This window comes from Ipomoea nil, unplaced genomic scaffold, assembly GCF_001879475.1.
Source record: "Ipomoea nil cultivar Tokyo-kokei standard unplaced genomic scaffold, Asagao_1.1 scaffold1576, whole genome shotgun sequence".
Taxonomy (NCBI): domain Eukaryota; kingdom Viridiplantae; phylum Streptophyta; class Magnoliopsida; order Solanales; family Convolvulaceae; genus Ipomoea; species Ipomoea nil.
Window position 1 is genome coordinate 4,128,126 of NW_017618004.1, and position 26,615 is coordinate 4,154,740.

General features: G+C 33.3%; 2 protein-coding genes and 1 long non-coding RNA gene across 5 annotated transcripts; 2 read left to right on the top strand and 1 right to left on the bottom strand.

Moving 5' to 3' along the window:
- Window positions 1-555: 555 nt before the first annotated feature.
- LOC109190525 (beta-galactosidase-like) lies at window positions 556-21,172 on the top strand. 3 transcript variants are annotated; one of them, XM_019341022.1, is made up of 20 exons: window positions 556-566; window positions 15,408-15,607; window positions 15,741-15,836; window positions 15,938-16,050; window positions 16,160-16,226; window positions 16,312-16,404; window positions 16,483-16,626; window positions 16,968-17,056; window positions 17,154-17,259; window positions 17,338-17,425; window positions 17,581-17,699; window positions 17,792-17,956; window positions 18,038-18,210; window positions 18,663-18,772; window positions 18,924-19,033; window positions 19,152-19,262; window positions 19,352-19,462; window positions 19,769-19,977; window positions 20,139-20,475; window positions 20,599-21,172. In XM_019341022.1, exons 2-20 carry the CDS (start codon window positions 15,428-15,430, stop codon window positions 20,707-20,709), a joined length of 2,532 nt encoding a protein of 843 aa, XP_019196567.1. In that variant the 5' UTR covers window positions 556-566; window positions 15,408-15,427; the 3' UTR covers window positions 20,710-21,172. The 3 variants fall into 3 exon arrangements, with proteins under 3 accessions (XP_019196567.1, XP_019196566.1, XP_019196565.1); XM_019341021.1 differs by lacking the exon at window positions 556-566 and adding an exon at window positions 2,702-2,714; XM_019341020.1 differs by lacking the exon at window positions 556-566 and having other exon boundaries at window positions 15,177-15,607.
- LOC109190528 lies at window positions 4,238-24,391 on the bottom strand. Its single transcript, XR_002055734.1, has 3 exons — window positions 24,210-24,391; window positions 13,518-13,523; window positions 4,238-4,249 (listed from the first exon to the last, which is right to left on the bottom strand). It is a non-coding gene; the product is annotated as an uncharacterized LOC109190528 (long non-coding RNA).
- LOC109190526 lies at window positions 22,871-26,091 on the top strand. Its single transcript, XM_019341023.1, has 6 exons — window positions 22,871-23,655; window positions 24,035-24,087; window positions 24,523-24,610; window positions 24,703-24,801; window positions 25,094-25,206; window positions 25,681-26,091. Exons 1-6 carry the CDS (start codon window positions 23,005-23,007, stop codon window positions 25,721-25,723), a joined length of 1,047 nt encoding a protein of 348 aa, XP_019196568.1. The 5' UTR covers window positions 22,871-23,004; the 3' UTR covers window positions 25,724-26,091.
- The last annotated feature ends 524 nt before the right edge of the window (window positions 26,092-26,615 follow it).

Below are 26,615 nucleotides of genomic sequence, written 5' to 3' on the forward strand. Positions count from 1 at the left end.
ATGAGTAGCACTGTCGACGCAACTATATATCAGCTGTTTATATATGCATGCAATGTGGATACAACTTCCACGTTAACATTCCTATCCCAACCAAGATAAACTATCCTACTCACCAACATAAGTTATTAGCTAAACATATATCTTTATTTTGACCATGTTTGATAATAGAGTCAGTAGTATTCAAAAAAATTAATTTTTTGTAACAACTTATTGCTCCAAAATGTGAAAATTCAAAAAACAGTTTTTTGATAAATATTTAAAAAAATAATTTTACATGTAATCAGTTATTAGTTGACAACTAATTTATCAAAGACTTTTCTACAATCAGTTATTGCTATCAACTAGTCAAACTCACTAACCCAATTAGCTAACAACTATTTACCAAACACCCATTGTCTTTTTTTTTTTTTTTTTTTTGGGGAATTTGTACGTTAGGCTATGTCCCAGTACTGAAAAGTGCAAATTGCTGGCCCTTCTTCTCTCCCAAAATGTGGATAACATCTTCTTTTGTATATATATTCACTGTACAGCTTCATTATATTCATTTCAATTCATATTTTGTGTTGGTATAATGATTGGGACTTGTGACCTACCCAAAATCCTAACTAATGGCTGCAAAATAAAGGAAGTACGTGCTTTAATTAACTTCAAATTGAAGTAGGCACAACTTAATTTTCAGTCCAAGATAAATATATTGGACTTATTTGCTATTTAATGTTTAACGAATTGCATTAATTTGTATTAATTATGTGTACTACTTAATATTAATTGTTAATTTGCATAGAGGTGTTTGATGAATTTGTGGGCATTTCTTAAAGGTAATTAATTTTTAATTAATTTGAATAAAATAGTATAGGGGGTGTTTTGGAAAAGAATATTTTCTCCAAAATGATAATTAAAAAAACACTGGATTTAATTTAAACAAATAGAAAATGTTCCCAAAAAAAAAAAATACTATATATGACGTTCTTAGCAACATCAAATCAGGATAGGGTTGATTGAAATTAAATAATTAATGTGGTCCTACAAATTTGTTAAACATCAATTTGAAAACATTGGATTTAATTTAATTAAACAAATAGAAAGTGATATAAAATTATATATATATATACATATAAACAAAACATACTAAAGTTTCTTATTACCTTGGAACATCATTTGTTTTTCCTTTTGTTGAAAACATGTTATAATTAGTTTCGCAATTTTGATGCTTTATAGAAAAGTCATCATGTAAGTGCTACCATACGTGTAATAATGATCAACAAAGCCTGTCGATTAATCAAATTAAGTAATTATATAATTTAAGATAGTTTCAGAAAAAAAAAAAAACTAATTTAAGATAAAACACAAAATTTATTTGCCGACCCTTTATTATCTTATTATAATGCTATCTTTTGGAGTAGGATATGTACGGTGAGTCATCCTATGTTTGGACAAAATCATATGTGATGTCTTAGGTTCTTTAGCCTCTATTTCAAAAAAAAAAAAAAAAAAAAAAAGGTTCTTTAGCCTCAAACACTACAAAATACCTAATTAGTCTACCGCATATTAATTATTAATAATGTGTAGTGTGTTAAAAGTTAGTTTGCTATTAGTTAATTTAAATGAGACTTTTTCTAAATTGATTAATAGCAATATGTGGCATGATAACATTTGTAGAGCAATTCCAACAGATTGGTTTATGGAGAGTTTGTTGTGAGTCTTAGTATAAATTAAAAGAAAGTAGAAATTAAAATATAATAATATAATAATTGAAATGATCACTTATTAGTAATTACTCTAATCGTCTAACTGGCATGTAAAGATTATGCACTCGTTACTCGTTAGGCCTTGTGTGTATACACAAATCACACGTTTTTTTTTTTCTTTCTATAAATATTAGGGTTTTGGCAAAAGAACCCTAATTATCTCTCTTCTATGCCACTTCACTTTCTCTTTCTTTCATAATAACCAAAAAAACCTTACCAAAAACTTCTATTGAGGTTGTTCTTAAGAGAATGGTTGCAGCAATTCATCGCTCAAGTCCTAAAATTTTCAATTAAAAGCGTAGTGCTATGATATTAATAATGTACTTGAAGCGATCCAACTGCTCTAATTTCACCACTTTCACATCGACGGAACCAAAAACTAACATCGCCCCCATAGGGAAGGTTGAGTGTTGCTCGCATGGACAGTTCAGTTGGTTACAGTGGTAATGTTTGGGAACAATGACTCGGGATCGAATCTCACCAGTGACAGTATGGGAGCAACCTCTCAAAGTGAAGGGACTCCTTGTGCACAGTAAATAAAGATCTAGCCTCTGTGTTCAACTGAATTACCATGATTTACATCCTTACAAATGCTCTGTCGAGTCAAAGCGTGAGGACATTAAAGTTAGAGATTCATCTTTTTGGAAACAAATGTTGAGTGTTTACATAATTGGTATTTCCTAATAAAGCAAAAAGTGCCTTAAAATGGTGGCCCTTGAGACAAGGGAAGAGTCCTTAAATTAAGCATATCCAACATCCCCTGATAAAATCAAAAGGGGCCAAACATAGGCCCACGTTTTATGAGAGATCCATCTCCAAGAATATAATGTCCAGACTTTTAATCTGACCCACACATTTCTCTATAGCGCAGGGGCCCACCAAATCCTAGAGCCACTGGCAAATGGCAATGGATGATAATGCACAAGCCCATGCATATATGATAAGATTAATGTTAGTTTTGTGTTGGTGTGTTAACCATTACGTGTGGGATTTAGTTATCCATCCCCTTCATACTTGTCATTCCATTTGTATATTATATATATCAACCAAATCTATCTCTAAACACTTTATACTTAACAATTTAATGTGCCCTATTAAAGTCCAACTATCTCATATATAGAACATAAATATCGGTACAATAGTAAAAAAAACATACATTTAATCTTATGGTGACAAAGATAGGCGTCAGTATGCTAGTGGCACGCAGACACATACAAGTCAACATTGGCTAAAAGTACATCAGGCTTATTAGAACATCTTCGATATTATTCTTTAGCTCTCTTTTCACATCATTAACAAAACAAAGAATAAAAAAAATAAAAATTAAACAGATTAATTAAGAAAATGTAGATAACTATCTATCATTTTCCTATGCCTTAGTAGACGTATGCATTTTTCTCATAATTTTTTGGATAGTGTAGAGTATCTAACTATCTATACACTTTGCATCTTGTTTTTCTCTCTTTTTATATTATCTTTTTACTCACGTAAAGAAATTTTTTATTCTATTTCAGATATCTTTAGACACGATTGAACAATATTACTCTTGGATCTCTTTAGAATGATGATTTAGTTATATATTGATGGATATGCAATGAAACTAAGTTGAATACTTTTGAAGTTAATAACCATGTAATGAGAAGTGAGAATCCCTAATATGGTCGCATGTACGTCCATTCACATTTGTACAGCTGACGTGTACTACTTATCCTTGTTTACTTTCAAGGGTCCCATCTTCCCTTTTCTTACATGGCATTCCAATCTTCTTATTGGAACTTCAAATCCCAACCGATTAACACAAATTAGCAACAATATAATTAATTGTGGTTTAATAGACTCCAAACTTCAATTCAAGTATATATTCTTCTACGTCCCTATTTTATTAGTCTTGGATACTTATCTCAATACTATACATTACTATATGGAGTATGTTTTAGAATTGAAAGAAAATGAAATAGAAATAATAATATAAATAGTTTTATATGTTTTTTTTTTTTTTTAAAGTATGTTTCACATTTCAAGATCAGCAAATTATGCAACTCATGTTTTGGTTAAAGTTACAAGCTCTTAGTTTCATCTGTCTAGATAGGAACTAGATCTCTCTATTTGTATATATTCATAATTTTTTTTTCTACTGATTAATATTTTGTTGGCTTTTTTTTTTTTAAAGGAAATTAAATAGTTTTATAGGTTATGTAATGATTATTACTGATTAATATGTTTTTACTCCCACTAAAGTGGCATAATAATTAACCTAGAAAAAAACGAGAACGCCAACAAAGTTTGACTCTTACTTGAAAGAAAGTCTGGCATAAAGTTCTTTAACATTGTATATTTTTTTTATAAGAGTTTAACCTCGATCTTATTTGCTTTAAGCCGTTGGATTGGATTGCAACTTTTGTGTTTTTTTTTTTTTTTTTACTTCAATAAAATTAAAAAGTGTGATAGTAGTATATGTATATTTATATAAAGTAAGAAGCACCATGAAGCAAGAAACTCTTCTGATCTTTCAAATAATTAATTATAAATGTAGAAATTGTGTGACACCTCTTTCTTCCATTTATATAATTAGATAAAGTAAGAAGATGAGGTTGGGTAGATTGTTTGGTTTGATTGAATTGTAGTGCAAAAGAACAAAAGAAATTGAATAAATTCAGTGATTCAGTAGAGAACATATATATAAAGATGAGTGTTGAAAGAAACATTTCAACTAGACCCTCCATATACATTTGCATGCTTGTGGACATTCATGGGGTCACCTTTGATCACTCATCTAGATACCTAGTAGCTGCTGGCCGGCCTAAAGTGTGGCTAAAAATGGTGCTCACACAAATTATAATTAATTTTTTTTAAGGTTATAATTAAAGAGTTAAATTTAATTATAACATATACATGCATGATCATCTTTGTTTTCAATATATAAATTAAACATGTCTCAAATATCATCATTTAGCACATTTTTATAATTAAAATTTTTAAGGTTATAATTAAAGAGTTAAATTTAATTATAACATATACATGCATGATCATCTTTGTTTTCAATATATAAATTAAACATGTCTCAAATATCATCATTTAGCACATTTTTAAAGACAGATTCCAGTGAGAACTATGCTTTTTGTGAGAATTGCAAGCATGTATCGTGTAATAATTATAAATGCAATCGTTGGTAGGTAAATGTGACTCAAAATTAGTTTTAAACGTACATTGTGCAACAAATTACAAATTTACGTAATTCTCCGTTATGTGTACTCAAAAATGAAAATTTGAAAGTGCATTGTGCAACTACAACTACAAGTGCAATTGTTGATATGTAACGGTGAATTGCATCGTTACATATCAACAATTTGATGATGTTTTAAACTTTTTTTAAAATATTAGATATTTCATAATATGGTATATAAAATTTCATATCCTAAAAATAAAAAGTAGATGTATTTGCTTGTAATTTTTTTTTTTTAAAGTTACATAAATGGTTAAATACATCTCTCTATTTTAGAATATATCCTCTTACGTCGAACACGGTAGATTTTCTAACCTATGGATGTAGTTGTCTTTAGCCAAACGTCAAGGAATCTTGGTCTTGGTATGAGTAGCCTTAAACTTTCAGGTCAACTATTCCATCTTTTAGAGGTATGGTACATACAATTCAGCGACGGAATTAAAGATGCAATAATAAATATAAAATGTATTACAAATAATTACTACTTAACAAATGAATATAGAATATATAATAATTAAAAATTATTAAAACTCCACTACAACTAACAATAAATTATTACAAAATGACATGCATTTTAAGTAAACAAAGACCAAATATTCCTTAAATAAAAGAATGAAAATAGCCACCGCTAAAACTTTTTGTGGCTAGGAACTAAAATAATAGATTATATCATAGGATAAAAGGAGATGCCTTTAATTTGTGCGATTTAAAATGTTAATCCAACGACTGTCGGGAGGCTCCTAAAAGTGTGAACAGAAAGCGGTTCAAGAAATCCATCATTATTATTCTTATTTCTTAAGAACAAAGACACTGCATATCTTTAAGCAATATATATATATATATATATATATATATATATATATATATATATATATATATATATATATATATATATATAGTTTAATTTGTTAAAAAAATTATTTTATTTTGGTGCATGATATTCGATCATTATATATGTGTGTGTATGAGTGTGGGGTTAAAAGTGCATGCACCAGTAGGATCCACCCACATTAGGTGTTGCTGGCCAAAATAGTTTTCACGTGGATTCTAATACAAATGTCTATATCAAGATTAATCTGTGGGAGTAAAGTTGGGATTAGAAAATGAGAGTACACATAGCATATTAAAATTATCAAATATTAATGTGATGTGTTGCCATTGATTTATTTATAAGTAACCAATAAATGTAAAGTAAGATAAAAAAATATAAACATTATATATATATATATATATATATATATATATATATATATATATATATATATATATGTCATGTTTATATTTTTTTTATCTTATTTTACATTTATTGATTACTTATAAATAATGGCAACACATCACATTAATATTTGATAATTTTTGTAATTATTAATGAAATTTTATTGCCAAAAACCTTGTGGTCGAGTAACATAGTTGTCGCTTCTCAAATCAGTAGCATTCAAAAAAAAATCAAATTTATTCACATACGCTTATGGGTGACTGCGGTTCCGATTTCGGTTCGGAATCACCGGTTCCAATTCCGCAAATGGACAAACCGGAACCTTATAGTAAGGTTCCGGTTCAAAACCGACGGTTCCGGTTGGAACCGCCTATTCTAACCGAATTTATTTTTTATTTAAAAAAAAAAAAAAAACACTATAATTTTTAATTTTTTTCGATTTGGAACCGGAACCGTACAGAGGGTTCGATTCCGGTTTCGATTCAACAGTTCACGATTCGGTTTGAACCGAACCGTGGTCACCCCTGTACGCTTCACTAAAAAATAAAAATTAAAAAAAAATAGTATTTTTGTTTTCACGCATACACTAATAATTATGTTCTTGAGGCACAATTTATCTAACCAATCAACCTAAACTAGTTTCATAAGCTCAGTTTTACTAGCATTTGGATTCCAACCCTACGAAGGATGTATGAATTTGGCATGCAAAGAAGAGGAATTAATAAAGCCACAATTGATCAATATTAATATTCGTTGGTATATATCCACTCGACTCGATCGATCCACTAGACCACTAGAAAAGTAAGTGCACTAAAGATTATATTCTTGTATGTATACCATTTTTGTATATGCCATGCCTTCAAACTTTATGCAGTCCTAAATTAAAATTTTTAGCCCCACTGATTTGAAGATTAAAATGTTAAAAGGTGTGCTTTGAGTAAAGTTAATCGTGTGACGTTATTGGTAAATGACTATACAACGATAATTGAGAAAGCTTAGAGCATTCATAATAGTGTAGTTTTTTTTTTTTTTTTTTTTTTTTTTTTTTTTTTTTTGTGATTTTTGAAGAGTTTTTGTAAGTGTGATTAGGAAAAAGAATATTGAAGGGAAGAGAAAAACAAAATAAATTAAAACAAACTTGATTTAAAAATATTAAAAAAAAGTCAGTGTCGAATCGGTGCTAGTTGAGTACCTGTAACGCACCCGCGGGACGCGTGGCTGTCACATTAGATTTTCAAATAAGTATTTATTTATTGTAATTTATCAACGTATACCACAAAATTGTATAATCTAGGATTTATTTGATATGTACTATAAGTATCAGATAATTATACTTATGAAATAATGATAAATAATTACCCTTTAGAGATTTATTAATCTAAGAAGAAAAATATTTTAGCTTAACAATATGAGAATAATTTATATATTTATAAAATTTTACTTTACATTTTAAAATATAATTTTTATATTTATTAACTTAATTTTTATTAATATTTAAAATTAATTATATGTTGCCATATAATTCTCTAAAAAGAAGTAATCATAATCATACTAAATTAGCTCAAATAATTCTCTAAAAAAAGTAATCATAATCACATTAATTAATTGACGATAATACTCCTAGATTTAACACTCATTTAACAGAAATGATTTATGGTAAAAAATGAAAGTTAAGGTACGTGTTCTAGTCGAACATACTCAAACTAATCCCCGTTCGCACTGAAATGGCCCAATTAAGGGGTAAAGTACGGGCTAGATTGGTTTTTCCCGTTCGCACGACCACTCACGCCAACCAAGCTGATTTCATTTGTGATATTAACTCAAAGTAAAATGTGGAAATCCTACCATTTACCATAATTATGGTGTTGAAATCCAACAAATTAAGCACTCATCGAACAATCAGATGGCTCCAGTTGTTTCTTGATTTTGAGTGTTTGATCAAATGTTAGACAGACAGGCAACATTATATATTTTTGTGAAAATGTGACATTATTGTAACTACTACTAATGTCCCTCTGATCGGTACTTTGACTACTTCGTTTAATTTCTTCATCCCCACTGACCTTAAAAACACACCATCTTGAAAGCAACAGCCACTGCAGCCTCCTATAGGTAGGGTAAATTAAACAACTTCATCCCATGTGAATCATGTCATTTTCTCACCTGCCATCATATTTTCTAGATATATGACCTCTGCACGCCCTATAAATATTTTAATTGAAGATCATAATAATAAATAAAATAGGGACTTATATTGTGGCGCATGAACTTTTTTGTATTAAATACATTTTTTGGAGGTGACGAGGGAAATCTGCAACACTATTGGGTAGATCGTCTTGTGATCCTAACTGGTAAATGACCACAAAAAGGTAAATCTGTTTGTGGTCAATCATAGTTGACCGGCTCAAATTAAGAAGGTGAAAATTTGAACTCGTGATTTTGTGGTTACAAGTTTGTAACCTTTGCCATCTTAGCTGGGATTACCCCAAATACTGTCAATATTTGTTCTCATAGTACGTTGTGAAACCAAACATATCATTCTTCCAAAAGGCTGAACCCCAACCCTAAGGGTCCCTCACACCCCGGCCCGACAAAGTATTTGGGAGGATGTAAATCATGGTGACTCAACTGAACATGAACCACAGAGGCTAGACCGGTGCTCACTGCGCACAAGGAGCCCCCCTCACTTTGAGAGGTTGCTCGATCCCTGGTCATTCTTCCAAAGTTTCACCTCTATGACCAGTTGAGCTACCCATGCGGGCAAACCAAACATATCATGAATGGTTGTATCAAGGTATCATGTTGGAAAAATTAGCAAAAATAACATGTGAGTGGTCATGAGGCCATGTATTGAGTGGGAACCGCTTCTGATTTGAGTCGAGTCAAAATTATCTAGTTGAGATGAAGAATTTCATATATTTATATATCCAAATTACAATGGATACTTTTGTGAATGAGAAATCGATTCTCAAGATATACATATGAAGTTGAGAAAATTGAGCTTTTTAAAGATTTTGAATATGCATTAATTATATTTAAATAATGTATTCTATCTTAACTAAAAGTCTAAACTCGATCATAGTTGGACCGCACATTTATTATTATTAATATTTAATATTTATAAATAATTAAATATGGGTTTAGACTTTAGACGACTGCTATAAATACATTTTCACTTTTTAATAAATTGAAATGCGTGGCTAAAAGAATCTATCTTGCATGTAGGGATGCAATTCATACATTGAGAATTAGTTTTTATATAAAATTCTTACACCTAGTACAAATCACACGATTTTCAATTGTTATACGTTGAAAAGAAAAATAAAATATATAATATAATTGAGCAATTCCAATGCATAATTGAAATTCATTTATTTCTTAACTATGTTTTTTGTTTTTATGTAAATGACGAGATTTACATGGTACAACATATAGTTTATTTGTATATATGATATGTGTGTAACTTTATTTTAAGCTGATAAAATTTAGTTAATGCAAAAAAAAGGAAAAAAACATATTTAATTTGTTATGATGTATCAATGATTCCATTTGTGTTTTCACTGGCAATTGAAGTCAAATTTTGGTTAGGAATAATAATTCATAATTTAGGTGTGATTTAGACTTGTAGTGCAGTAGTGGTTCACCATCTCTTCTAAATTATATATGCATTGAAAGCTTAATTGCTTGCAGGCTGTATGGGGGCCTCTATGTTTATCTAAGTCATAAATTGCCAGCAAAGGTTTATCATACATGCACCTCCTTCCATATCACGTTTCTTTATTTATTTTGTTTTGTTTTGTTTTGTTTTGTTTTTTTTTTTTTTTTTTTTTTTTAATTTGGAAGGGGGGAGGGGGTTATTTTATAATTTTTACCTTTATTATTATTATTTTTGGCTAACGCAGGAAACCTGCAACAATTATCTGATGACGTGAATGGGTCAATCCCGCTCTTGTGATCACCCCTTTCGGGGCATTTTCCTTTTTTTTTTTTTCTTTAATATGAAAGAATGGTGTTAAGAGGTGAAATGGAAGAAAAGAATAAATTATTCCTATTACAAGATTACAATATGATACTTTATTTAAGAAAATAAACCAATCTGTTGAGCATTATATAACAATTAATGTGTAATCCAACTATAAGCTTAGGCTTTTAGTTGAGATGGAGCATATGCTTCAATTTGGTATTAGAGTCAGACCAAAGGCCATGAGTTCAAAGTGCAATCCAACTATAAGTTTAGGCTTTTAGTTGAAATGGAGCACATGCTTCAATTATTTTTGCTCGATCTAACCATATATCATTAGTTCATGTTTTGGGATATGGTATCATGTTAATCAATTCCATAATCTCCATAAAATTTGGATCATCGCAATAATTGAGATTTTAAGGGAAAAATTAAAAATTGCTAGGTGTACTATATCCAATATATTATAGAATATTATACTTAGATTTAATAAATAAAACGTAATATTCAATAATTATTATTTTATCATGAAATGAAAATTTTTGATTATCAAACAACTAATAAGTTGACTTTCTAATCCTCCATTCACAATCATGCATTAAAACATCAATTATTTAAAATTGGCTTCATCAAATATTTCCTCTCATTAAACCTTTGAGGCCAGGTCATGCGCATCTCATATATCCATCCATTTAAATTATTAATTGTATAATTATTCTATTTGATCCTATATCATCCCATAAAAATAACAATTTTATTTCCATAATTACTGCACTTCCATGAAAAATATTAATAATAACATTGTATCATCCCACGATCGAGTCCTAGCTATCAGCATTTATTCCCTGTTAGTCAATGAAAAAAATAAAGGACAAAGGAAAGTTTTGTTGTTAATTAGTTGTTTTTTATGTGGGTTTATGTCCTTTTTTTGAGGGTTTGGTTTATATATCTCCCCTCAATTTTTGTTTATTTCTCTGTGTTTGTAATAAATTTATTAATTTCTTTGGTTATCGATTTTTTCTTAATAACGAGGGAAACTTGTGGGCGACAGACTCAATCGAGAAAATGTTGTTAAGAATCAAACTCACGACCTTCTGGTACAAGAATCATGCTCCATTCACTCGCCCACTCATTTTAGGACATGTTGTCGATTTCTGATGATATGTATGAGATTACTGGTCCTAAGTTTTTCTTCAAAAAAAAAAAAAAAAAAAACAATATAGTTATGCTCTCTATCCCAAAAAAATTGTTGGTTTTGACTATAAATTTAGTACATGTAGCATTTGTTAATATTGAAACAAATAATAATAATAATAATAATAATAATAATAATAATAATAATAATAATAATAATAATAATGATAATTATAATACTTAGTTAATACGTGCTTTTTAAATATCTACTCTATAATTTTTAATTGAAAAAGGTAAACTTATGTGAAAAGGAATTACTCAAATTGATGCACTTCTGCAACCAAAAAAAAAAAAAAAAAAAAAAAAAAAAAAACCTAAATCCTTTTTTTTTTTTTAGGAAAAAAACCTAAATCCTAATTGATTTTTAATTAATTACAATAAATATAAATATATTCACTATATAGGGGAATCGTAATAAGAAAGGGAAAAAAAGATTAAATAGAAGATGGAAGATGGTCATGATGGACATTAATGTTTTTTTAGTTGGAAAAGTTTGAAGTCACCATCATAACACAATTTAAGATAAGCAAGCTTAACTACTCACTTAACTAATCTACCCATTTAATACCTACATATGAATTTTTTTTCGATCTGTTGACAAATTTAGGTTTTTTTTTTTTTTTTTGTTCGGTTAAAAATAGCGACGAGGGTTTTTCCGAATACCCAAATTGATTGAAAAAAAGTGGTCGAAACAAGTGTTTGCCACCGGATTAAGGCCATTTCCGATTACTTGGGTGGTCGGAAATCTATTGATTTCTAGCATTAGTAAAAAAAAAAAAATTAAATTAGTTGATGAGCCTTCATTGATAAAGACATGAGAATTAACTGGAATAAATTTATAAGATGTGATATTTATTTTGTTTCATTTTCTGATCCATGTAAGAAAATAAATAAATAAGGTGTTCGTTGGTGCATGTAATAATGATGCATGGAGAGGTGATGTTGCGCCAATGACCACTTTGGCTTCGTAACTAAGAGTCATGGTCGTTGATAAAGATTATGAACTCAAGTCTATATCATATTTTTTTAGTGTAATTTTTTTTCTATAATCGCTATTTAATTTCTTTTATGAACAATAATGTCAGTATTATTTATAAGAAATAATAATATAATTTAATGCTCCGAGACATATATAGCTCAGGTAGTCAGATCAATCAACATAAAATAAAATATATCTATAATTTCATAAACTTTGTTTTGCTGGTAGTCACAGAGTGGTATTATGAAATTAAAATTAAAAATAATTTATTGGCAATTGTAATGTTTGAAAGACTTGAAGAAAGGTGATATATGGTGGAGTGCATGCAACTCATTACATTGCTTTGCTTGCAGGTTTAATAAGAGAGAGATGAGGGGCTATTCAATCTAGGAGACCTTTTTCCTCTTTTTCTTTCTCTTTCAAGTTAACCCAACGTACCATTTTTATGTTTCATTTTGCTTGCCGATAGTGAAAGGGTAGGTCGTTCCTCATGTTTATAGTCTCCATAATATTTTTCTGTACGGGTTTAACTGACTAGTTCAGTAAGCAATATTTGAAAGAAGAGACTAAGGTTCAAACCTGTGACATTGTAGAGATTATGTTCAAAGTAGACAGATTCCTCGTGCACACCGACATTTGATCTTGTCTACTAAGTCATTGAGTCACCGTGATTTACCTCATCCCATACGCTCTCTCAAGCCGGAATATGGGGTCATTAAGATTGGGATCATTAAGGTTGGAATTTAACCTTTTGGGAGAAGAAAATCAAAATTGCAAATTTAAAATCCCACGATAATATGGATAAGAGGAGAGAATCTAATTTTAAAGTGAATTTGACAATTCATTGACTGATTTACAAGATTAAAGACTAAGGTGGAATTTGGTTCAAAAATAGGAATCAAAATCAAAATTGGAATTTGGAATCATCCAACTTTTAAATTCTAGATCAAATATCACTAAACTTTTTAATTCTTTAAAAGTTTATAAAAGTCTTTATTGAATACATCCCCTTAATAATTAAAATGGTTTGTAGTAAAAGTAATTTATGTGTTTGGTATAACTTCGAGAATGAGAATCAAAATTTTAAAAAATAATGATGAAAATAATTTTGATATTAATATTTCAGACACAAAATGCTCACAATTTTTAGGTGCAATTTGCTAATCAACAAGTGCTCCGTACAATACAAATTTAACATATTCCTACTTTTTATTTTTGAATGCTACCTAATGAAGCAGAAAGAGTCAACAACACCTCTACTAAAATTTGATCTCATAACCTCCCATATAAAAGAAATCACGTACTACATGTCATCTGAGCATAAAGTCCTTAACATATTCATACTTCTTTAGCCGTGACTTTCAAGTTTCAATGCTCGCAGCCAAATTAGACTCATTTATTAGATAGGAAGAGATTTATACCTAATTATTAATTAATTGACATGATAGAAATTAATTCCAATTTTCTTTTAACAATACAACATAAAAAATCACGAGTTATTTTAAATTAATTAGTCAAATTAAACTTTCTACTATAGATTGTACTTTGATACAAAATACTATTTTCTTTTCTATGTGGTATGTGCACAAATAAATACCTAATATTAGTACTCAACATTAAAATTATAGTTATATTGAAATAATTTTTTTAATAATAGTATATGCATACATACATACAAAGTCATAAAATACATACATACATACATACATCTTTTAAATTTTTACAAAGTGACAATTTAGATTCATCAACCTCTTAATATATAACCTAACGATTTAGAACTACAAATTATAATTTTGTGTATACATTAACTAATAAGCTTTACACATTCAATTGTTCAACATAAATGTGACGAGTTTTAGTATTCTTTGTTAGTGAGAAACCAAACACGTCATAGAGTCATACTGAAAAAAAAAATAAAAAAAAAATAAAGAGTCAATAATACTTTAACCATTAAGTAATAAAAATACATAAATAGTGGGACAAAAAAATGATTAAAAAGAATCTCATTTTTTTCTTAGAAAATACTTGGTGTACTTCAATTTTAAATCTCAACTTGTACTTCCTCTCACATGCTTTTGATGTAGATATTTTTCTGTAAACCTACCTGATGAAAATAATCAATCCTGATTTACCACCTCAGGAAGTATAAATAAGGGAGTAGAATTTTGGAATTCTTTGTAGTAGAATTCTATGTTAAATTGTTGTATTAAAAAAATTGATTCAAACAAAACGCGGCAATGCGGACCAAATAAATTCGTAGTTATCGAGTAAGATTCTTGTCACTCTCTGCGGCGGAGCGTGAGGACACGCTCGTATCACTCGTCATGATTCCCTCACGGAGAGGGCCAACGCTCCGTGCAGTGTTTGGTTAATGCAATACAGAAACAAATCGGCTATGCTTGGATCAGTGGAGAATCTTGATTATTTGTACGCTTCGCTTCGTAGTTTGTACGTATCAAAACTACAAAACCCAGTAAATTAAGTGAAGGCCAAACATCTTGTACTCAGATGGCATGTAGTGATTTTTTTCATGTGAGAGGTCATGATATCGAATCTCAGTGGATTTGAAGACTGATAGTGAGACTCACGATTTAACGTATGTTAAAAGACAAAAATATCCTCATAGACATGTTGATAGGGGGTTTATTTACCTGCATCAAATCAAATTAATAGTTCAACGTACGCGAATCAAATCAGATAAGCTTACCGAACTAAACGGATTTTTAACCTCAGCGGCTACAAGCAATGCTTGCCATGGCGGGTGGCGGCCCCATTTGATGCGTAAAATGTCCAAAAATGGGGCCCACTCGGACCTCCATTGGTGCTATAAAATGGCAGCTGCAGAGCACTAATGTCTCCAAGTTTCAAGCTACAATTAATCACGCACACACTCTCTCACCACACTACGTTTCTCTGCATCTGTACGCTTAAAAAAGGAATAAAAAAAAAAATCTCAAGACAACAAAAGCAGCCCTTCTTTGTCTCTCTCTCTAGAAGATAGAGAAAAAAAAAGAGCATAGAATAAAGTGGGAAATTAAAGAAGAAGGGGCATTGCCCAGAAAGGAAGAAGAAGAGAGGGGTGGCAGTTTGAGGAAAAACATTAAACATGGGATGGAAACATGAAATGTGGGATGTGATTGTGGTATTGTTGGTGGTGTTATTGGGCACTTCTTGGGTTTCTCTTGGAACTGCTTCAGTATCTTATGATAAGCATTCTTTCATTATTAATGGCCAAAGAAAGATCCTTCTTTCTGGATCCATTCACTATCCTAGAAGTACCCCTGAGGTATATTTCTGTCCAATGTAATTCCTAGGTTTATCCAATGTTTTTTTTTTTCCTCTGTTACTGTTTTGTTATTAGGATTCTAGGAGAACAGTATTTCTGAGCTCTCTGTCTTGCTTATTATTTCTGGGTACAGATGTGGCCGGATCTTCTTAAGAAAGCAAAAGAAGGAGGCTTGGATGTAGTCCAGACATATGTTTTCTGGAATGGACATGAACCTCAACCTGGCAAAGTAAGCAAGACAAAAAAAAAAAAAAAAAGCTTATTTTTTTCCCTGAATATTTATATTTCTTTGCATTTTTACTGATTAATTTTTTTGGGGGGGATTTGCAGTATTATTTCGAAGGGAGGTATGATTTAGTGAAGTTCATTAAGTTGGCACAGCAAGCTGGACTTTATGTTCATCTCAGAGTTGGACCATATGCCTGCGCTGAATGGAACTTTGGGTAATATTTCAAGAAAATAAAAATTGTAACTTTATTGGAAAAAGTTTTCTATTTTGCGCACAGGGTTGAAGGGTCTTTGGGCATTTTTTGTTTCTTGTTTCAATTTCAGGGGTTTCCCAGTTTGGCTAAAGTATGTTCCTGGTGTCAGCTTCAGGACAGATAATGGACCTTTCAAGGTTAGTTAGTCATATTGAAAGTCTCTCATCTTGGTTGTGATAATTCTTTTTTTAATTTCTTGTTCTAAAATTATCTGTCAAACAGGCTGCAATGCAGAAGTTCACAACAATGATTGTTAATATGATGAAATCACAAAGACTGTATGAATCTCAGGGTGGTCCAATAATCTTATCTCAGGTAAAACTAATGTATTGCTCAGGGAACAAAGTTATGCCTACTTTATCTGTACAATATGCTAAAAAAATCGAATGGCAGATCGAGAATGAATATGGACCGATGGAGTATGAACTGGGTGCACCGGGAAAATCCTATGCACAGTGGGCAGCCAAAATGGCGGTGGGCCTGGGCACAGGTGTCCCGTGGGTCATGTGTAAGCAAGATGATGCCCCCGATCCAGTTGTAAGTCTCGCTGCCATTATTCTCGATTCTTTGGTTTTCTGGTTATAATGTTTCTTAATTTCATTGGAGATGACCTTTGTGCAATGTTTCCTGCTATGGTTGTTGGGGCACTGTTTTTCTATGTGACAGTTAGTGTCCCCGTGAATGGTTTATATGAATCTATAGATGTCTTCCAGCCCCTCACATGGCCTGTCTTTCACTTCTTCTCACAATTCTCGTCCTTTTATTTTGTTTGTTCTATGTTGAAATTTGAGGTCTGAATATGTGTAGACATCTATTTTCTTGTACTGTCGTTTTCCATTCATTGAAACATCTTGGGATGTCTATTCGTTTTCTCCCAGGTTAATGCTTGCAATGGTTTCTATTGTGACTGGTTTTCGCCAAATAAGGCTTATAAACCCAAGATGTGGACCGAAGCCTGGACTGCTTGGTAACCTTACTTTAGTCTTTTTCCCTTGTAAATATATGTGTTAAATGCCAAATTCGATATTTGAGGTTGCTAATAATCTCGTTGAATACTATTGCAGGTTTACTGAATTTGGAGGTCCAGTACCTTACCGTCCAGCTGAGGATTTGGCTTATGCTGTTGCAAAGTTCATAATGAAAGGCGGCTCATTTATCAATTATTACATGGTACGTTCCTGTTTTTTTTTTCATATAATTTTCTCTGCTTTTTCAGCATCTAATTGTTTTGTTATTGTTTTTGACCAGTTTCACGGGGGCACAAACTTTGGCAGGACGGCGGGAGGGCCTTTTATTGCCACTAGTTACGACTATGATGCTCCTATTGATGAATTCGGTAAGAACAGCTCTTAGTTAACTAACAATAAATTTTTCGTGTCCAAAAGGTGATTTCAAGGCCAATGATATAATTTTGTATTGGGAAGAGTCTGAAAGTCGGGGCCATAAAGTGTTAAGATAAACTTATTGCAACGTTTACTTGATATGTCAAAGGTTTATTACGGGAGCCTAAATGGGGTCATCTGAAAGATCTGCATAGAGCAATCAAGCTATGCGAACCGGCTTTAGTCTCGGGAGATCCAAACGTAATATCGCTTGGCAACTATCAAGAGGTTTGGATCGATTACTTCGTTTAATTTCTCTCAATTCATCTCATCGTGTTTGAAACTCAAGCGAATATATACTAACCTTTTACTAAACGCAGGCTCGTGTGTTCAAGTCGAAATCGGGAGCTTGTGCTGCGTTCCTCGCAAATAATAACCAACATTCTTTTGCTAAAGTGGCTTTCGGGAACATGCATTACAACTTGCCGCCTTGGTCCATCAGCATACTTCCCGACTGCAAGAACACTGTATATAATACAGCACGGGTGAGCACAAGAACTCTTGTTTTTTTTTTGCCTCGACATCACTGTGAAGAGTTACTTACATTAACCGAGTTTCACATGAAGGTCGGTGCTCAAAGCTCACGAATGAAAATGACTCCCGTCAGTCGCGGGTTCTCTTGGCAGTCATATAATGAAGAGACATCATCATATGACGATAATACATTTACAGCTACCGGGCTGTTGGAGCAGATAAATACCACGAGAGATGCTTCCGATTATTTGTGGTATATGACAGAGTAAGTGCATTTTTAACAGCTTGAATATAGTCTATTTACATATTGGCCATGTTTGGTAATAATGTAATATAGTTAGCTTATCAGCCAATTTTGGCTTATTTGACCACTATTAGCTGTTTGACTTGGTTAAACAGCCAATATTAGTGTTTGATTAATTAGCTTTCTGTAACAGCTTATTGCTCCAAAACTCTAAAATTCAAAAAGCTTCTCATTTTTGATAAGCTTTTTGAGAGCGTCATTTTGCATATAATCAGCTATAAGTTAACAGCTAATTTATCAAACATTTTTTTACAATCAGCTAATGCTATCAACTAGTTAAACCCACTAACCCAATTAGCTAACAACTATCAGCACTATTTACCAAACGCCCCCATAATGTTTGAAAAAATGATTAAATTAACTTAGGTGATTTAACTATAGTTTCGTTTTTATGTCATGATTTCCAACACCAGTGTCAGGATTGATCCGAGAGAAGCGTTTCTGAAAGGTGGAAAGTGGCCTTGGCTTACGGTCTATTCAGCTGGCCATGCTTTGCATGTTTTCATCAACGGTCAATTAGTAGGTATGTATTTCGGTTTTGTTTGAGCCTATGACTCAATCTCGTACATGCGTTTCAGTTAACAACCGTAATTCTATCCATTAACCATTCAGCTAGATAGTTTTTGCTTTGAATGTTTCATAAACGCTAAATTAGTAGGTATGCATTGTTGCAGGAACTTCCTATGGAAGTTTAGAGAACCCGAAAGTAACATTCAGTAAAGCGGTATATCTGAGAGCTGGTGTCAACAAAATTTCGCTCCTCAGCATCGCTGTTGGCCTTCCGGTTTGTTCTCTCTTCCAAAACCCATAATATGTCTCCATTTGTAATTCGATATGATTTGTACAATTTATTTCATGATATATATATAGGTTGTCTTACTTATACATGTGTATTTACCCAGAATGTTGGCCCTCATTTTGAAACGTGGAATGCTGGTGTACTTGGCCCTGTTTCACTTAGTGGTCTTAATGAGGGGAAGAGAGATTTAACTTGGCAAAAATGGTCTTACAAGGTTCGTTAATCGCTATAAGATATTTAACCGTAAAATTAATTGCTCGTTCCTGTTTATTTACTTAATAATCAGAGGTGTTTCCTTGCCAGATTGGTCTTAAAGGAGAAGTATTGAGTCTTCATTCCCTTAGCGGGAGCTCTTCTGTCGAGTGGGTTGAAGGTTCTTTCATCGCTCAGAAACAGCCTTTGACATGGTATAAGGTGTGCACCGCTTTACTCTTCCCCTTTTCTCGCTATTAATTTGTTTTATGTGACTTGTATCCTGTTGAGATTAACAAGAACAACGTCCACGGGGTGAAATTATTCTTTTATTACTTGTGATGGTGATAGTGGTGATACAACCCCTTAGGGATACAACTAATATATTTATAGGCATCTAATCTCTGTACAATGGGTCTACCTGCTTAACTCCTATTTCTAGTATAAGATAAACTCATATTCCTAATGCCTATATGAGACAAACTCAACATATCCCTATACTGAATTATATATTTTTGTATTTTCCAGACGACATTCGATGCTCCTGCAGGAAATGAGCCTTTGGCGTTGGATATGAATACCATGGGTAAGGGACAGATATGGATAAATGGTCAAAGCGTTGGGCGCTATTGGCCAGGATACAAAGCGTCTGGTGGTGCCTGTGGGGCCTGCAACTATGCGGGTTGGTTTGACGAGAAAAAATGTTTGAGTAAATGTGGAGAGGCTTCGCAAAGATGGTAAGATAAAAGTACTAATTGTTAAGAGTATAAACTAAGAGAGAATATATGGGTTTATAAGGCCATGAGTTAGACTAGCTAATTGGTTGGATTCAATCTTTTAGTGTGGTTTGGCTCATGTACATTATAGTCCAGTTGTTCACCAAAAGTGTGTGGTTCAGGTATCATGTCCCTCGTTCGTGGCTGCGCCCGACTGGGAATCTGTTAGTTGCTTTCGAGGAATGGGGAGGGAATCCATACGGAGTCTCGCTGGTGAAACGAGAGGTGGCTAGTGTGTGTGCAGACATATACGAATGGCAACCGCAGCTGATGAATTGGGAGATGCAAGCCTCGGGCAAAGCCACCAGACCGCTCAGGCCTAAGGCTCACCTCTCATGTGGCGCTGGCCAGAAGATTACCTCCATCAAATTCGCGAGCTTTGGAACCCCCCGGGGGAGCTGTGGAAGCTTCAGCGAAGGCACCTGCCACGCCTTCCATTCCTACGATATTTTCCAAAAGGTATCCAGAATCTCTCGTTTTTACCAACTACCATAACAGAATGATCATTCACAGCTAACTGTCAAAATAATCTTGCTAAAACATCCACTGGATTCAATGCCTAATTGCGTTTTACGTTTCTAGTACTGCATCGGGTGGAACTCGTGCACAGTACCTGTAACGCCCGAGGCCTTTGGAGGCGATCCGTGCCCCAGCGTGATGAAGAAACTCTCGGTGGAAGTTGTTTGCAGTTAATGATTTGCAACATCATAGGATAAAGGAATAAACACGGTATCAGTTTAGTTCCTCGATCACCCCACAACACAAACATATATATATATATATATATGTATTCTGCAAAACTCGATTCTTTGAAGTACTATATTGTCTTTTGGCCCGCGGATGAAGTTGTACAGATATGCAACACGCCCTCCGGCCAAAGAAACATGTATATATAGTATATACATACATTAGTCGCCCCCGCCATTTGCAGCTGAAGGTTGAAATGCACATCGAGACGAAACTAAGTGAGTCCATGTGCAAATTGGTGTGTTAAGAAGCTTTTGGGTCTCAGGAAGTTCAAAAGTTTATTCCTTTTTTTTTTGGTTCAATGTATAAAAAAAAAAGCAATATTCTCATTGCTTTGCCCATTGTAAGGTGTAAAATATGCTTGGAATATAATGTTGTAATAATAACATCAAAGCTTTCTTGGTTGAAATGTTGTCTCAGTTGCTTTCTTCTTTGAAGTTCTGTTAAAGTTGTACTCCATGCATAATTTATTGCACCAGAATAATGCCTTTCTTTGGATGGTTGCAATCTTTGCCCTACATCCATCCTGAGTTATCATAGTAGTAGTGGTGTGGTCAACAATTTTAAAGGTCAAAATGGGAAAGTACATTTTTCTTTTCTTCACCTCTCCTTGTTGGAAGCTGTTGGTACAATTGAAAATAGCACACTTTCCTAATTGAGAATGTGAGGGTACTTAGAAATTAGAATCTCCCCCTTTTTCATTACTTAAATTTAAGACGTACTTCTTCCGGACATTAGTATAACATGAATGCAAAATTTCACTTAAAATTTTCTTTCAGAAATAAGATGAGAGTTCGAGTATAAACATGTTGTGATAGTACTCGCCCAACGGTTGAATAACACTAATGACATTAACAACGCAAAAACACATATTATCCGTCCAACTCACAAAATTAATTCAGTTAAAATAATCATTGAAAGATAATTATAATAATAATTACTATAAATTGAATAGCATTAAATGTAATTACTATAATTAAGGGCCATCATCATCCCACCAATCACACAATTAGTCATTATCTTACAAAAGAAATCATCAATCTTACTTTTATCACATAATTAAGATAAAGAGTCATGAATATTATAAAAGCAACACACCAAGATGATTACCCCATGGCTCAATAAGAGCATGCACATCAGTAGTTTGTTTAGGGTTTATGTCAGTGAAAAAAACTGGTGTGGAAATCAAATTATGAAGAAAGTTTACCCTTTGTAGGAGTACACTAAAAAAAAAAAACGCCTAACTAACGCATTTGGGCGCACTTCGCGTCCCAGCGGGCGCGTGTTCCCCACGCGCTCGCTGAGGCGCGTCAGAGTGGCCGCCAACTGGCTGCCACTCTAACTTTTTGGTTGTTTTTTTTTTCTCTCCCTCATATATTTTCTTTCTTAATCACACTTACAAAAACATCTAAAAAATTACAAAATATCTCCACTATTATGGATGCTCTAAAAGTAATCTAAGTACGCATAGACAGCTTAGTTAATCATAGGGTTGTAAACGAATCGAAACGAATCAAATATCTCAGTATTCATTCGATTCGAATTCGACTATATATTCAAATATTCGTATTCGTATTCGTATTCGTTTAATATTCGAATATCAAATTTGATTCGTATTCGATTCGATCAGTTTATTCGAATATATTTGATTCGACTCGAATATTCGAATTCAAAATGCATAGCTTAAAAATTCTCTAATAAATTAAGATAAAATATAATAAAAAATTATATTTAAATAGCATAAAATATTCGAATCGAATACACTCTAATTCGTATTCGAGAAATATTCGAATCGAAAAAAGTATTCGAATTCAGATTCGTATTCGAAATATTCGAATTCGAATCAACACATTCGAATTCGAATCAACACATTCGAATTCGAATCACAAATCAATTTTTTTTTTATTTGATTTGTTTACACCCCTAGTTAATCACAGGGGTGAAATTTTGAAACGATAATTCGGATCAAGGCGCAATAAGCAAAGGTGTAATATATTATATATATAGTAGATTTGATTTGGTACCGCTCATAAAATTCATGATTTGGATAATTTACTCAAGATTTAAAATAGTGTTTATAGAAAGAAAGAAAGGAGGTCCCTTTGTTTTGTCTTTCTTTAGCAATTTGCTAAGCAGAGTTTACGTAGGAGAGGGAAGAAAGCAATTCCCAAACCGGATACTCTAAAATCTGTGCATTTGTCTCTTCTTCCACCGCTCTGCTACGCTCCGAAAAGCGCTCCCATGGCGGCGGCGGCGTCTACTCTGCAACTCTCATTCTCTCTCCTCGCCGCGTCCATTTCTTCTCCTTCTAACTTCCTCTCGCGATTGGGCTGCCTCGTCCTTCACATTATCCGTAATCGTAATCAGCATCTCCACCTCATGCTTGCTCTTCTGCTTCTGTTTACATTCACTCTTTCCTTTCTCGCCTTCTCCCTCTACTCCAAGCCCCGGAAAGCTCCGGTTCATCTCGAACAGCCCGATGTGGATAAGGTTCCGGAGCTTGAGGAGATAGAGGATGAGCGCGGGCCTGACCCGACCCGGATGTCCCATTCATTCCTTCTAGAGATCTTGCCGTCCAGCTCGCCGAAATGGGAGAAGTTTAGTGACGGAGAGGGCAGTGAAGCGGAGAAGAACGGCTCTGGTTCAGTTGCGAGGAGGGAGGCGGTGAAGGAGAAGAGAAAGAAGAAGAAACGGGCTAGGAAGAAGCGACCCGATTCGAATGGGGAGGAGGAAGGGGCTGGGGTTGTGAAAGAGAAGGAGAAGGAAGAATTGGTATGTCTGTACCCGTTTACGACGTCGTCTAGTGCGACTCAGAGGAGGATTAAGCAACACTACGATGAGCTTGTCAGGTGCCATGGCTCCAAAGCCTCCAGTACCTTAAAGTTAGCTCAGGTACTCTTTATGTTTTTTTTTGCTGCCTTGAATGTGTTTGTGAATATGTTTTCTATCTCAAGTATTTGATTATTCCCTTTGAAATTTGAATTCTTTTGTTTCTGAAGTTTCTCTTAATATAATCAAACTTCATCATCCCAATTGCTTCAATTTTCAAGATGGATGTTTAGCATTTCCTTGAAATATAAGGATCCTAACACTCAAATCATTAGAACTTCATACCATGAACAAATGTATAGCTTAGTGTGAGTGCTGTTTTGGGCAAAATATACAGTAATATTGAGCTGTTATTTGATCAATGTGATTTTAGTTGTTTGACCTTTTTTATATTTGTTTTTCTTCACACATCTTATAAATCGTTTGTAATTTGCATATGCAGGTTGAACAATTTGTTAATTGCTTGATGGAGACGAGGAATGAGCTACAACACAAGTATGGCCTTCTATTTTCTTTAGTTGTAAATATCAATGTTTTTGGTTATTGACTTTTTTTTTGTGAGCTACTGTTGTATACTTGTATTTCTCACACAATGATGAATGATGATAAGCGTATACAAGAGCGTCTTCTATAGAACTTACGTGTGGATGTTTATTCAATGCACAATATTTTTCTAACAACGCCAGACTTGATGTTTTAGACCCCAAAAAGATGAGTTTTGATTTGATTTAGCTTTTATTATTTTTATTACAGAAGTTCATCTACAATTCTTGTTTAGCTCTTTCAATTGATACCCGTCATTTACAGTATTTTGTTAACTATGTAGCTGAATTTTTCATTCTTCTTGGTTTCTGATTTCTAATTCAAAATTGCCTGGCAAACAAAACTTTTTGCATGCCGAAATATAACTATGGTTATGCTTTTAAACAGGTCTGAGGTTATCCAAAGAAGGTTCACAATAACAAAGGCCTTATTGTACCGGGCTGATAGGTCTTCATTGGATCGCCTAAGACAACAGGTAGGCAAAAGGGTTTTTCTTTCTCAATTAATATGCAACATAATCTTTTTCGAGTGCAACATACCAACAAATTTTCAATACGTGCAAGATAGATATACAAGCTAGAGTTAGAACAAAAGAGACTGGAAGATGATGCTTTTGTATATAATTGGCTCCAACAGCAGCTTAAAGTCTCTCCAGCATACAAGAAGGTATCAACATTTACATGTGCTTTTGCAAATCTCTACCATTCATGATGGTTTTATAAACCTTCGACAGGATTTAGTGACTCTAAATTCAACTCTATTTTTATTTTATTTTTAATTGTTTTCTTCAATATGGTTATATATAGTTTTCTTACTCTTTCTGCATGCATCCGTGCTTATTATTATTAATATCATATCTTTTGCTACTTGAGGTTGTCTTGTGGTATCTCTTTCCTTTCCTAATTCCTATGGTATAGCTGACCTGACCATTTGGCTCTTTGTTACCCTCTTCTTAAAGATGATTGAGTTTGGTGCTCACATGGAAACACAACCAAAGTCTGATGAAGATGCAGAATTTGCTGACATTTCTTTCGAAGAACTACTAGCACAAGAGAAGAAGGATGCTTTTTGGTGAGTACCTAGTCTTTATTCAACCATGTAGTCTTGTTTTTGGCAACTGTTAACCAAGGTTGAAAAAATCGCTAGGCACCCTCTTACCCCTCTAGAGTCTAGGCACCGGTATTTTTTTTATTATTTTTTATTTTTTAATTTTAATTTTAATTTTTTTAAAATTAGTTAAACTCCCGCCTAGACGACTGCCTAGGCCACCTAGTCCACGGCAACCTACTTGGCGCCTAGGCAACCGACCGCCTAGAACGGCGATTCCGCCGAATTTCTATGCGGTCAGCCACTGCCTAGCGCCCAGGCGCCATTTAATCGGATTGCAATACACATCATTAAAATTTAAATCTAAGTCCACCTTATTATCTACTAATCATCAATCAAGAGGCGGCAGGGACTCACACTACAATGTGACCCATAGCTGATGCTATATTTTCAGCGTTGCTACTTGCTAGTAGTTAAATTACTGTTTTACAAATGCAGGCAGCGGATTGGGAATGGGAAATCGAAACCATGCTCTGGCTGATAGCGGGAGTTTTTTGTTTTTGTTTTTGTTTTATGCGGAGGTATTTCATGAATCCACTGATGACAGCAGCTGCTTGCTTGTACATCTGAGACTCAGAAATCAGAATCATGCATGCTCCAACAGCAGGAATTTTTGAGTAGCCTGTGATGCTTAGCTTGATTTTGGATCTAAATATCCAATAACAGTGCCATTACAACATATCCTTATATTCTTCATTCACAGTTTTATTGGTAGTAGTTACTAGTTAGGCTCTTTCCACCAAAGCTAATTTGCCCTAGGTGTGGCAAACCATGTGTAATATACTATCAAGCTGTATTCTGGTGGTTTTTGCTAACAAACCTTTCTCTCATTATGGATCCCTTCTTTTACATTTCGGTTTACCTAACGTAATGCAGAACAACATGAGGTGAATGTTGGGGCCTACAAAAAACTGGAGAAAAAAAATCACAACTATGCTCTAACCGAGCACCGCCGCAGTCCATACATGAATGTGCTTAATTAAGCCACGGAAAAATGGAGGTGATAAGATAACAAACAGTTATTCATGCAAAGGTGACCACTGACATTTAAGTGTTGCATTAAATTCAGTCTTAGGAACACGCATGCATTCATTCATTCCATAGGTGTTTTGCACTTCTTTCACGACATTTTGCTTGCTTCACTTATTGCATCTCCTAGTAATTAACGAACTGTATTACTAAGAGATGGTCGAGTCGGTGGAATATGATTCTTGTACGAGAAGGTTATAAGTTTGATTTTTGCAATACTCTGTCTGAGCTCTGTCGCACAGGGTCTTCCTAGTACAGTTACATTTCTTGTGTGGTTTGCGGGCTATAGGTTTTCTTAATATGATTTACATTTTGAATAGGGACTACGCTTCTTGTACGGTTAC

What these genes read in the sequence shown, in the direction of transcription:
- LOC109190525 (XM_019341022.1), top strand. Translation starts at nt 15,428, where the DNA reads ATGGGATGGAAACATGAAATGTGGGATGTGATTGTGGTATTGTTGGTG. An exon ending in ATCCTAGAAGTACCCCTGAG is followed by an intron (nt 15,608 to 15,740) that starts GTATATTTCTGT and finishes TTCTGGGTACAG; the next exon opens with ATGTGGCCGGATCTTCTTAA. An exon ending in CATCAACGGTCAATTAGTAG is followed by an intron (nt 18,773 to 18,923) that starts GTATGTATTTCG and finishes GCATTGTTGCAG; the next exon opens with GAACTTCCTATGGAAGTTTA.
- LOC109190526 (XM_019341023.1), top strand. Translation starts at nt 23,005, where the DNA reads ATGGCGGCGGCGGCGTCTACTCTGCAACTCTCATTCTCTCTCCTCGCC. An exon ending in AGGAATGAGCTACAACACAA is followed by an intron (nt 24,088 to 24,522) that starts GTATGGCCTTCT and finishes GCTTTTAAACAG; the next exon opens with GTCTGAGGTTATCCAAAGAA. An exon ending in TCTCTCCAGCATACAAGAAG is followed by an intron (nt 24,802 to 25,093) that starts GTATCAACATTT and finishes CTCTTCTTAAAG; the next exon opens with ATGATTGAGTTTGGTGCTCA.